Raw genomic sequence first — 13,551 nt, 5'->3', positions numbered from 1 at the left:
AATATTACCCAATAAAATAGCAATTTTATAAAACCATTCAAAATCATGAAGCTAAAACAAATACTCAATATACCTACAATATTGATCAGTTTCCCTGCGCGCAGTCGATCTAGGGCTTGATCAATTCTTCTATTAAAATTCGTGGTTACACTAAAAAAGTCCAATGACACATTAAAAATAGGCACATGCAATAGCAAACGATCCAAACAAAAATAGCAAAAGTCTCTTACCGACAGTATACCCACTCGCACCTGAGTGAATTAATTGCCTCTGGGTTTTTCCACAGAAGAGCGCTGACTTCACCCCACACACCCACTACCTTTTCACAGCTCTTCAGCCAATCACCTGGCAGAGAGCAACAAACTGCCAGGTGACACTTGTTACATGTGGTTTACATTTTTACTTTGCAATAGCTCTGAAGTCCTGAAAGGTCTCATGCTCACACTCTTACACTAAAAATAATTGTACTTCCTCCTCCTTATTCTTTATTTTACGGTGCAAACTTTCATTAATCAGCACTAATAGGTTGTCTCCATTTAGTTGGCTCAATGATTATAGAACTAGTTAAAAAGAAAATTCAAAGAAATTCAGATAATGTGGCATGGATGGAATGGTGGCCCACACTTCATTGTTGGCCTACTTCAACAAATCAAAGACAATCAAATGAAACAACTGTGCAAACACAATTTATCTCAAATACGTATTACCAATTTTGGTGTCTGATAAAAAGATATCTACATCACACTATGTAACCCTCGTTCCAAACATTACATAGATGACTGATCTGAGGCCCCGGGGACCCCAACAATAATTTATTGGAAGAAGAAAGTTTATTATAGCATCAAAACATGTTTCTTTACAAATCATTTTACTTATCTAATTAATTTTATCCAAAGAAAAACAACAATCATTATTAATTTTGCAACATTACAATTAATTTACATATTTTATAAAACAAAACTTAATATTTTTCTATAATAAAACTTGTATCTTTTACACAACAAAATCATTCATTCAGTATAAAATAAATGCCAGCCCAGAAATGTAATGTCGCCAACATATACTGGGTTTGGCTTGAGCTTCCTTCACTTGGAGGGCATGCAAAATACGGTTCCTTTTCATGCTGAGGGCCAGTCCTATGGGCTCAAACTGTGGTCATAAATATTTTGTACTTGTAAATCAGCATTTGTATGTGTAAAAAGAATTTGCGTGTGCGTAAAAAAGATTTGTGTGTGGACTTAGCCAAAAAATACGTGTGAAACTCTGCACTCAAGTTTCAAGTTACAAGTACGAATTTTGACCCTGTTTTTCTTCCTTTCCACACACAAATCTTTTTTGAAGGCTGGCCAAAGGAGGAGATAGAAGCCACTGACATAAAGACAAGAAAGCTCCTTACCATGCATGGAGGGTTTCACCCCAAGTCCAGCACCCTGAGGCTGTACGCTAAGCGGAAGGAAGGGGGCCGGGGACTGGTGAGTGTCAGCACCACAGTCCAGGATGAGACAACGAACATCCAAGAATACATTGGGAAGATGGCCCCAACTGACCGAGTGCTCAGTGAATACCTCAGGCAGCAGAAACCCAAGAAAGAGGAGGGAGACGAGGAACCATCATGGAAGGACAGGCCCCTGCACGGCATGTACCACCGGCAGATAGAGGAGGTGGCTGATATCCAGAAATCCTACCAGTGGCTGGACAAAGCTGGACTGAAAGACAGCACAGAGGCACTAATCATGGCAGCACAAGAACAAGCTCTGAGTACAAGATCCATAGAGGCTGGGGTCTATCACACCAGGCAAGACCCCAGGTGCAGGCTGTGTAAAGATGCCCCAGAAACAATCCAGCACATAACAGCAGGGTGCAAGATGCTAGCAGGCAAGGCATACATGGAACGCCATAACCAAGTGGCCGGCATAGTGTACAGGAACATCTGTGCCGAGTATAACCTGGAAGTCCCAAGGTCAAAATGGGAGATGCCCCCAAGGGTGGTGGAGAATGACCGAGCTAAGATCCTGTGGGACTTCCAGATACAGACGGACAAAATGGTGGTGGCTAACCAACCGGACATAGTGGTGGTAGACAAACAGAAGAAGACGGCCGTAGTGATCGATGTAGCGGTTCATTCGGACAGCAATATCAGCAATATCAGGAAGAAGGAACACGAGAAGCTGGAGAAATACCAAGGGCTCAGAGAAGAGCTCGAGAGGATGTGGAGGGTGAAGGTAACGGTGGTCCCAGTGGTAATCGGAGCACTAGGTGCGGTGACTCCCAAGCTAGGCGAGTGGCTCCAGCAGATCCCAGAAAACAACATCTGTCCAGAAGAGCGCAGTCCTAGGAACTGCAAAGATATTGCACAGGACCCTCAGGCTCCCAGGCCTCTGGTAGAGGACCCAAGGTTGAAGGATAAAGACTGTCCACAGGGCAAGTGTGGAATTAGTAAATATGCAGAGAATGCAGAGAAAACAGAAGACTTTATTTTCCATCAGTACCTGGTTCCACAGCGGTTTATCATCGTATCTGTGAAACAGAAACATTTAAGGACTGTGAAATAAAATTTATAGCGGCTGTACATTCCAGGCATTCCTTAGCTATGTAGATATTATAACAATATTTTCAGATTAATCTGTCAGTCTGCCCCAGGGCAGCTGTGGCTACAACAGTAGCTTGCCTCCACCAGTGTGTGAATGCGAGAGTGAATGAATAGTGGCATTGTAAAGTGCTTTGGGTGCCTTGAAAGGTGCTATATAAATCCAATCCATTATTATTATCTTACTTATAATGAGGTTATATTTACTGTCCAGCTCACCTTCTGTTTCTCCTTCACCTCAGCTACAATCTGTGTCTGTCCAATCTTAGCACTGAAATGACAGACAGCAGCATCTCCAGGCAGAGGGAAGACAAAAACAGCCTCTGATGGTTTGTCCTCCTTATTCTCGTAGTTCAGGGTGGAGACCACTGTAGCCACATGGTCCCTCACCTTCAGCTCCACCTCAATGCTCTTCAGAGGAACTGACATTCAAACCGAATTACCAAAAAACCATAAATCAGAGATGTTTTGAAAATGGTTGTTTGTTTCTTCTTTTTACATTTCAGCAAAAGAAACTTGTTAACCAAGTTGATATTTAAACATGGTTCTGTCCAACAAAGTGTCAACTTAAAACAAAAAAAAGAAGAAAAAGTGTAATTTTGTTAATATTTATATTTAACTTATCCAGTCTATTTTTTTTAAAGAACTTTCATATTATTTAGTTTTTTTGTAGGAACTGTACTTGCAAAACATAAACGTGCAGATCATGTCTATATTGGGTCCGTCAGTTCATTACCAATTCTGGACATCTATGCAACATCCAAACTAGGCCCACAATCTGGATATCCAACAATGACCCAAGTTAGACGTTAACATGACTTTCAACATTTTAACTTTGGACTAGCTAATTTTTCTGGACATCGCATGGACGTCTATGAGAGGTGCAGGAAATTTACATGATTGATAAATGTAATATTTTTTTGTTTAGAAATATCAAGCTCGTTGTTATGAACATGATACATATGAGTACAAACTATTCATAAGAAAACAAAATTTATTAGCCTATGTATTTGTTCAGTACATGTGGGGTTTTGGGGGGGATTTTTTTTAACTGGTTATTTATTTCATTATATGTCCTCCACCTTCTGAAAACATGTTACTAAAGAGCCTACAGAAGCAGTATAAAAATGATATCTAAATTAATATAAATTTGATGTTGAAAGAACAGCCACAACAACCACATGTAGGCTGCTCGTACACGTATTTGTACTATTATCCCCAGTTTTTATTTTTATTTATTTATTTATTTATTTACAATTATCCTCTCTATCACAAAAGTATGTGAAGCAAAATATTACATGCCAAGCAGCGAGTCTTTACAATTAAGGATTAAATAAATGACAATGGTAATTTATTTAATGACCGATTGTCATTTATTTAATGAACTTACGTTCATTCTGAAAAACGTTCATTTAGAAAAACGTTCATTTAGAAAAACGTAAGTCTCTTTGTATCAGTACCTGGTTCCTTTTGGAGATTTAACAGACCAGAGTAGTTCATCCTCGTACCTGTGAACCAAGAATATTTGAGGACTTGTATTAAAAATAAATGTATCCTTTTATCCATTATCGGGTCCTGAGGGCAGCAGCCTAAGCAGAGAAGCCCAGAAATCCACCAAGGCAACGCGTTAGCACCATGCAGCCCCACCGCGCTAACGGAGATTTGCCACCTTAATGAGGTTATGGTGTTAATGTCATTTTAACGAGATTAACGCTGACAGCACTATTTGAAACATTTGAATAGAAAAGGCTAAATATTTCTTGAGCTTTCAGTCAGCTTTTTACTTACTCCAGCTCCTTGCACGTCTTGCTGCAGAGTAGGTATTGATAACCATAACAGGAAAAAAGGAAAGAGGAAATAGGTTAGTATGAGGTTAAGGCATTACAGGAAATATCAAATGCGGTTATTATAGTGATTCGCTAAATACTACCAATAGTACTATTTATAAAAAAAACTCCTTTAAACTTCTTTAATCGCTGCTTTAGGAGACAGTCTATGTTTATTACAGTCTGGGTTTTTTTTTACATTTAATGTTTCAAATAAGTTAAAACAAAAATTAGATGGTTTTGTTTACATTTATTTTTAGAAATGCATAAATATGAAGCTTTTACTTACATACACGCCATGGACAATCACTCTCCATTTCAACTACATGAAGTCCAGATGAGAAACGTGAAGTCAGCAATTTTACAAAAAGCAGTTAAAAAGAACAAATAAAGACTTTTTTGCAATATTTTTGAAAAAATATATAAATACTTTAAATACCATTTAAAACTTCTAATTTGTTTGTTAAGTCTGGTTGTTACGTCATTTCACAAACTGTCTGCTATATCTGCCAGTAAAGTTTCTGCCAGTAAACTCACAGGGTGTTGCAATATTTCTCAGCAGAAAACGTCCTTGAATTGTGTCTCCGTTGTCTTTGTTGACAGGAATGAAGGCGGTGAAAGAGCTGCTCACTCCTGACTGGACACTGAGCTGCACCAGCGTCTCCTTCACTCCTCCATCTTCATGTTCTTTGTGCTCTCTCTCCTCTATCTCCAGGGAGCAAATCAGAGTCCGAGCACCCAACCTGTGGACTGTTAGTCGGCAGACAAGAAGGAAAACAGCTACAGTTGTAATGTTTATCATTTTACTACATTCATTTATTAGTGTCTGTTTTATACCATTGTATCCTCTTTAGTTTCATACATAAATAGAGTCTAATCCACCATCACATTAATAAAACGTTTGGAGGTAAATGCTACCTACAAGGGGTCTAAATTCAACAGACAAGTGAACACCTGGTGTAGATTTCTTTCAAACTTGCCATTTACGTGAAAAGGGAAAGACTATATCGGAGTCGAGGAGGGGGCCTGAGGGTACATCTTTCGCCATCTTGCAATGCTGTGATTGCAGCCATTTCCCAAATCTCTGTGAATGGTACTCATGGCGACTGATCAGCGGTCTTTGATCAATAAGCTTTGATCAGTGGTTGTTGATCAATGGTCATGAGAATTTGCATATTAATGATCAAGGAACTGACCTCCCAGCCCATTGTTCCTTCACTGGTGCTAGTTTCAGTCATTATAAAAATGTACTGTTCATAAGGTTGGGGAAACGTGCAGTCAGCTGAGACTGAAGAAGTCCCTTTGATGAGTGACAAAACGTTTCTCTCACTGAAAACGTTACGTCCAGATGAACAGACTCAAACTCTGGGGATTAACTTGCCATTAATTTTGTAATCAAAGTTAGGGCTGTTATTGGGGCGGAGGCCCTGGTGTTTTTTTACAGGAAGACTTGACCCTAACACTCACGTGGGCAATGACAGAGAGACCTGAAGCATTGTGATTGGGAGGACCAGCCTGCCTTATCTGAACCTGAGTAGTGTTTTGTTATCAGACTTTGTCCATAATGACCACCATGTTTTAACATGAGAATGGCAATAAGTGCATGTGTCACCCGGACATCCTAGGTTTTCAGTTGATGATCAATTTTGTAATCTCATCATCGGATCTGCAGCCATATATTCTGGACACTTGCGTAAAGAGATGATCTGAACTGACAGCTCACTATCCAACTCACCAACTGGTGGTGGAAGAAAATAAATGGAAGAATAGATGGAACAGAAATATAAATTCCTATTTCTTTCAAAATAATAGTCCAACCCAATCTATATATGGATACAGACATACAGTACAATATATGGATGTGTTTATGAACTTTAATTATTCAACTTCAGGTCTTAAAGTTTTAAACACATTGTGCACATTGGTATTTTTTTAATAAAATTAATATGAGCTACATTCCTACCTGATGATTTCCTCTTTAGGCACTCATAATCAAACACAACAATACAAACGGTTTAAGAGCGTTACATTCCTCTTCCATTTACAGAAAGAAAGAAGTAGTAAATATTCTACTAAAACAGGGTCCTAAAAAAGAATCTGCTTTGATGACAGTTTTATTGTACTTTCAAACAGAGTGTCATCTACAGCAAATCTATAGCAAACCTCCCCCGTTTACCCAGACCTATATATTTGCACAGACTGAAAGTGAAAGATTGAGGTTCCCTGTTACATTTACTGAGATCAGCAGCAGACATTCTGTGTTTACGACTCAATAAAATGACATTAAATGACACTTTAATGTGTTTTACAGCATTGCAGACAGTTTCTAACTGTCAATGTTACAGTGAATAATGGTCAGATTAGGGTTGATCTTTAAACACAGGAGTGTAACTGCTCCTCTCTATCAACCTATTACAACTGATGCCGCAGCACTTTCAAAACCAACAAACCACAGACATAACATTTCTTCAGCGATGGCCTTCATAGCTGCAGGATATCACAGACAGCACCCCCATGCATAACTGCAAGTCAACAGTTTGAAACAACAAGCTGCAGAGTTTACCTTTGCAGAGAATTCTGACTGTCAATGATTAGGGTTGATCTTTAAACACAGGAGTGTAACTGCTGTGTTTTCTTACTCATCAGCAGAGATAAATATAATTTTTACAGCATTACGGCGTAAAATACTTTACAATGATAAATATACTGTAGGATAAATGGAAGATTCTGTCAGTTCCTTCAGAAATGCCTCTTATAGCTGCAGGATGTCACAGATAGCAGACTGCAAACTATTTTTTTCTTTTTCTTTTAATTTTTTAATTAAAATAATTTAATTATTCCTGTGTTTTGTGAATCATGAAGTTTGAGCTAAGGGAAACATGAACCAGTTGGTTGATGGTGGCTAAAGCTGGAATATTAAATCAGTAAATGCTGTCATCAGAATGTAAAATGTAAAAACCATAAAAACGAGGTAAAGAGTAAAATGAGTACTTGGTTAAGCCAGCTTTTAAAAGACGTCAGCGATATGTGCACTTTGTGCATCTTAAACAAAATTACCTAAACTGCAGTCACTCAGTCAGCAAACCACAAACAGTCAAAACACCTGTGACTTCACTCAGGAGCCTGACCACATGTGTGTGAATGTTTCAGTCTAATGTTTATTGTGAGAAATGAGTCACTTGTTTAGTGTGAAAGAAATATCTGCAGAAAAATAAAGTGCATGATGTCAGTTTCATTTTATCATAAAGTGTTAGATGAGATCAGGCTGCAAGTTCAGGCATTGCTGAAAGGAAAGAGAACCAAGATAAGCTGGACGAATCAAACAATGACTGCACCTGTGCTGGAAGTGAGATTCTTCTGTCTTTTGTTTATATCATATTTATAATCAGTACTAGCACACATTGGTATTTTGTAATTGGCAAACTAAATTTTACTAAATAGTGTAGCCTTTCTCACAGTGTTGTCATTATTAGACTGTTTTACCCAGTGTCCTCTGCAGGTCTGAGACTGAAGTGCAGCTGGTTCTCAGAGGGATGACCTGCCAGGCTGTACTTCACCGTCACACAGCCCTCTGCTGCCTCTGAGCTCTGACACAGAATCACAGGGTCAGAAGTCACGTTAATTACTGTCATCAAATACCTAAACAACAAAACGAGAAGGTGCTGCTCTTACCTGTCCAGTGAGCTGGGCATAAATCAGTGACCTCTGACCCTTGAAAAGTATTGTGATTGGTGGAGAGAGGACAGTGACAGACCCTTCCTTTGGTAAATCCCATATGACTGTGACAATAGGGTGCAGAGCAAATCACAGCGACTGCATCACCTGAAAAATAATGAAAATCTCTCCAAATATACACAAACAGCTGGAACGCACATTTTACTCACTGCAGGTCTGATCTCAAATATGGATCTGCTGCTGCTGCAATGTTTAATGTGACTTTTAATTGTGTTTCATGTCTTACTTTTGCTTGCATCCTGTCAGTCCCTGTGATGAACTGAGCGTGACCTCCTCCTTCGTTGGCCATCCCATTGATGAGAGCAGAGCTGGCCCCTTCCCCAATCCCAAAAGAGAAAAACCTGCAATACAACAGTTTTCTTTGAGTACATAGAGGACATGTTGGACATTCTGGGAATTGTGTAGATATAGTTGTGTTTTTGTGGTTTCACCTGTGAGAATCTGAGTTCTTCTTTACCAGATCTATCACTTCTTTGGTGTCCCACACCTCTCCATCAGTAAAGACAAACAGCTAGACAGGAGAGTTGGCACATAACATTACATCCAGAAACACACAGCTTGTTCTGAGAGCTGAGTTAGATTTCAGAAGCACAAATGTTTGTATTGTAATGTGCAAAGAACAATGCACAGTTAGTACCTGCAACAAAAACGAAACAACAAAATACAGGCAGTTGCCAGTCCTCTTAGCCTCCTAGTAGATAGTGCCTGTACTACATGATAGGTGAAATAGGCCATAAAGATGTGCAAATCTTAAGTATTTTTCTGAAAACCTGACCCCTAATTTCCCTCGGGATGAATAAAGTATTCTGATTCTGATTCTGATTCTGACCTCCATCTTGAAGTTGAGGTCACTGAGATTCAAACGTGTCTGATATGTTTAGTAGATGCAACTATGGTACAAATTGCAAAATCCACCATCAACTCGTTCTTGGAACATTTGTGTTTGATGTCAGTTTTACTCATGTTGTAGAAATTATGTCTGTTTATACAGTCCTGTTATGGAGATGTAAAGAAAGACATGTGCAATGACATAAGTAATTACATTCCAAGGCAAATGGTTGTTTTAACTTCCTAGGACTTGGCATCCACATATGTGGACATGACATTTTGGGTTGTCTAGACCACAATACACAATTTTGCTCTACAAGGGCCTGATACCACTTACGAGGCCATACTGCCAAAACTGCCAAAACGAATGTCCTTGTATGTGACTATCAGGCTCTTGTAGAGCAAAATCAGGTAAAAAGATATTTCTTTGTTTTTACATTCATCAGTTTTTACATCCAATCAGCCCAAATAATAAAGAGAAATTAAAAATGCATGCCATGAAAGAGCTCGGGTCTTAGGAGGTTAAGGTAAGAGTTAGGCAAGCAGTAAGGTTATGATTACAAGAAGTCCCCAGAAAATTAATTAGAGCCACTGTGCATGTTACCTGTCTAGGGTGACTGGGAATGCAAGGCTGGTTGTAAATATGTTTGAGGGGCTCCAGCATCCCTGATCCTCCCAAATCAGCCTCCATGTGATCAACATTCTTCAGCGCCTCCTGCATGGTCTCTTGGCTATACTCCACACTCTTACTGCCCTCACATAAATATCAGTACACAATTACATGCACTTCATACCAAAAACAGAAAGTCTTTTGTTGGGCTGACTGATACGAGGGAGAGACTCACGGGAAGATGTGTTCATAACTGGACCCAAAACTGTAAATGTTGAAATAGCAGCCCATTGGTAAGTTCTTTAACAGGAGCAGCAGAGCGGAGAGGGACACTATTAAAGATGTTATGACTGTAATAACGTATTAAGGATACCCAGGCAGAGCTCATATGAGTTTCCTCCTGCTCACTCTTACTGATAGCATAGTTCATACTTCCAGATCGATCCATTAAGAACACAAACTCTCCACAAGAAGTCCCTGAAGACATCACAGACTGGGGGAACTCAGGGTACAAACTCACCATCACCACTGGATCACCCATCAGAGTGCCTGAAAAATGAAAGGGACAGAAAAATGACGCAAAGCAGTTTTTACTGTTTATTCCAACAAATTGCAGCAAACAACTTCACTCATTTTCACTCACCCGGCTCAGCAGAGGCCTGTCCTGCCTCCACCACAGCAGTGGGCTGGTGAGCATCTTTGTAATAAATCAGCAGTTCAACATCTCTGTCAAACTTGTGTCCTGCAGCCAGTTTGACCTGCACACCACAAACACATTCATATTTAGTTCTCAGTTATAAATAACAACCACACACAGCAGAAATATTAGCACTCTACCTACCGTGGCCTGGGTTTGATCAGTGTTGAGGTCCTGGAGAGGGTCCAGGGAACAGTTGGACTCTACTTTAGAGATTGGACGAGGAGAGGACACTCGGGCAGAGAAAGGCAGACTGTAGGGCACCCAAGAGGCTGGAACATAAACCACCTCGAAAGATTTACATTTCTTACCTGTAAACAAATGTGACTGATTAGAAGTAAACCTTTTTTTTTTTTTTTTTTTTTTACAGCTGTAACTTCAGCAGAAAGAGAACTGCAGGTATGATGAGAGTCAGTCAAATGTTTTCTTTCAATATTCTTAAAGGACAGCACCAGTACAGAATGCCATGTCCATCCTCCAATCACTTTATAAATTCCATATTTCAAACAAAAGATTGTCAGTCATGTGATTCCGAAGAGAGTTAATTCAGGTTAACACTAAGATATATTCTCAGTTATAAGCAGAATATGTATAACAGAATAGAAAAGTGATCCAGGTCGAGAAAATGAAAAATATGCTCATCTGTAACCAAAATTTATGTAGAAACTCCTTCATTGAGGTATTCATGTTTAAACTTTTCAAAAAAAAAAAACAAACATGTGCCTGGAAGTGGGTTGACAGAGCATTTCATACATTTAAACAATTTACAATAATTTTATAAGATTCATTATATATATTCCAACTTTATATCATAAACATTTCAGCTAAATCTGTTTTGACAGAATTTTTTCTTTTAGCCAGTACATGTTTATATTTGTCCAAGAGTATAGATTCTGATTTGTTTTGATAGTAAGAAAGACCAGTATACACATATACTGGCTTTTATTTTTAAACATCTTTTAGATATTTATGTTCAGAGATCTTGATGCATTCTCAGTCATCCAGGTAAGTAAATCTCCAAAGGTTGATTCTGTTCATCTGGACGTAGCGTTTTCAGTGGGAGAAACGTTTCGTCACTCATCAAAGTGACTTCTTCAGACTTCAGCTGTTGATCAGTGGTCATGAGAATTTGCATAATCATGATGAAGGAACTGACCTCCCAGCCCATTGTTCCTTCAGTGGTGCTGGTTTCAGTCATTATGCAAATGTACTGTCAATAAGGTTGGGGAAACGTGCAGTCAGGTGAGACTGAAGAAGTCACTTTGATGAGTGATGAAACGTTTCTCTCGCTGAAAACGCTACAACCAGATGAACAGAATCAACCTTCATGTTCAAACATTGCTGCAGTTTCAATGTATGAAAAAAATACCATTTAAGTAGGTGCATGAGTCATTTTTCAAAAATATGTATGTTGAAAAGTATTTTAGTTATAAAACAAAATTTTGACTGCAATAATTATAGCTGCTCAAATTTTGTATCATAAAAATTTTATTCAAATCAGTGACAATCAAGCAGAAAAGATTCTACAAATTGCCCAATTTGAGATGGAATGACTTACAGTAGTTATTTTTCGGTTAACATGTAAATAATTCCATGTAATATCTTACTTATTTCCACATATGTAGTTATGAAACCTTTTACATGTTTGAATTTGAGGGTTTCTGCTAGTGTCAAGTGTTTTTCGTACCCCGATATTTGAGGTTGTTGTTAAGACTGCTTTCATCCTTCATGGATTTTTGAGTTGAATCATAACTTTGACTGTGTTAACTATATAAGACACTTTCTTTAATGTTTATTCTGGAAGTTACATTTAATTTAAACAGACTTTCATTTGACTATTCAATAGTAATATTATTCAAACTGAATTAACATGAAAGACTAGATTTTTGTAGTTCTGAGTTTTTATACTTTAATTTTTCATTTTTTTTAAAGAACTACACAAAGACAAACACGAAATGTATGACATTGCAGACTGTATTTCTGCTATTTGTCCCTCTTTTCAAATACTGTTTTTAATTAGATATTATCTCTATCACAAACAATATGTGAAGCAAGATATTATGTGCCATTATAACCAGTAACCAGTTACATTAAAATATTACAAAATCCAAATGTGGTCAGAGAGAAAACAGAAGTCTCTTTGAATCAGTTCCTCGTTCCTTTTGGAGAGTTAGCGGACTGTAGAAGTTCATCTTTGTACCTATGAACCAAGAACATTATTTTAATGCTAATAGGAACATCTTAATAGTTAGTTAAATTTTAATTGCATTATTAATTTGATTACTTATGCACAGTTTTCCAGTCATACAGTTTTTTTTTTTATAGTGAGGTGTTTTCATTTTGTTTTCTTGTTTCTTTTCCTAAGGGAATGGTTTGTCACTTGTCAGCATTGTCAGCTAACAGTGAATACTCTTGGTATTATAGTAGATATTTAGTTAGGCTTAAGATCTCTGTGTTTGAAAGCAGACAGGCAGCATAAATAGTGCTTTAAACTGGTCCAATTTATGTTGTGAAATTGTTACATGGTGGAGGAATGTGTTTTTCTTATGTGTATGTGTGGTGGGTGAGGTGGGCGGAATCGTCACCGCATACCACTGTTTTGATGACAGGTAACAGCTAGCCTGAAGCGCCTTCCGGTTTAGTTCTTCCTGTTGTTTGCATCATCGAATTAAAAATAAAGAGCAACACCCCAACCACCACCACCCCAACACACACACACACACACACACACACACACACACACACACACACACACACACACACACACACACACACAGATGTCTCTCTGTAAATGCAGTTGTCTGTTGCAGCACAACCACATTTCTTTATATCACGATAAAAACATATAAACAAAATTAATAAAGAATTTCAATGTGACAGCATCCAGGTTGCTATCCTTAGTTTTAAGGTTTTCGTGTCAGTGTGCAGTAATGTGTTGCTGAACAGCAAGTGATCAGGCTGCTTAAATAAATGCACGGTAGGAGCTTACCTCTAAAGCCCAACATGTGTGGCAGATGTCAGATGGTTTACTGCCGTCCCCGTTTGTAAATATTAAAGGCCAAAGTGTTCACACAGCACAGACTCAACTGATATGTCACCTCTATCTGATATTCTCCACTTACTTGTTGAGATGTGGGTGGAGCTTTTTTCGCAGCCTTAGGCAGCCTTAGCTCTGAGAACACAGTCATCAGGACCTGAACCCTGCGTTTAAAAGTCTTGGTACAGAAGACTGTAGGGTGGCTACAGAGGGAAACCTGGGAAAATGTTC

At 38.5% G+C, this 13,551-nt stretch overlaps 1 protein-coding gene and 1 pseudogene across 2 annotated transcripts; both read right to left on the bottom strand.

Annotated features, from left to right (window-relative positions):
- Positions 1-3,814: 3,814 nt before the first annotated feature.
- Positions 3,815-5,461, bottom strand: LOC146693881 (von Willebrand factor A domain-containing protein 5A-like). Its single transcript, XM_085478680.1, has 5 exons — positions 5,401-5,461; positions 4,951-5,163; positions 4,703-4,735; positions 4,376-4,396; positions 3,815-4,095 (listed from the first exon to the last, which is right to left on the bottom strand). The coding sequence occupies exons 1-5, from the start codon at positions 5,459-5,461 to the stop codon at positions 4,016-4,018; spliced, it is 408 nt and encodes a 135-aa protein (XP_085334806.1). The 3' UTR covers positions 3,815-4,015.
- A 2,363-nt stretch (positions 5,462-7,824) lies between these two features.
- LOC146693880 (von Willebrand factor A domain-containing protein 5A-like) lies at positions 7,825-12,013 on the bottom strand (annotated as a pseudogene). The gene is made up of 9 exons (XR_014923831.1): positions 11,971-12,013; positions 10,428-10,555; positions 10,230-10,344; positions 9,960-10,135; positions 9,581-9,730; positions 8,580-8,659; positions 8,375-8,489; positions 8,086-8,235; positions 7,825-8,000 (listed from the first exon to the last, which is right to left on the bottom strand). The product of XR_014923831.1 is annotated as a von Willebrand factor A domain-containing protein 5A-like (transcript).
- Between the last annotated feature and the right edge of the window lie 1,538 nt (positions 12,014-13,551).

This window comes from Copadichromis virginalis, linkage group LG14, assembly GCF_057382275.1.
Source record: "Copadichromis virginalis isolate Kocher_CV1m ecotype Utaka linkage group LG14, C_Virginalis_male_GT1.1, whole genome shotgun sequence".
Lineage (NCBI taxonomy): Eukaryota > Metazoa > Chordata > Actinopteri > Cichliformes > Cichlidae > Copadichromis > Copadichromis virginalis.
Note: the sequence above shows the minus strand (reverse complement) of the source record. Positions and strands in the feature narration are given on the sequence as shown.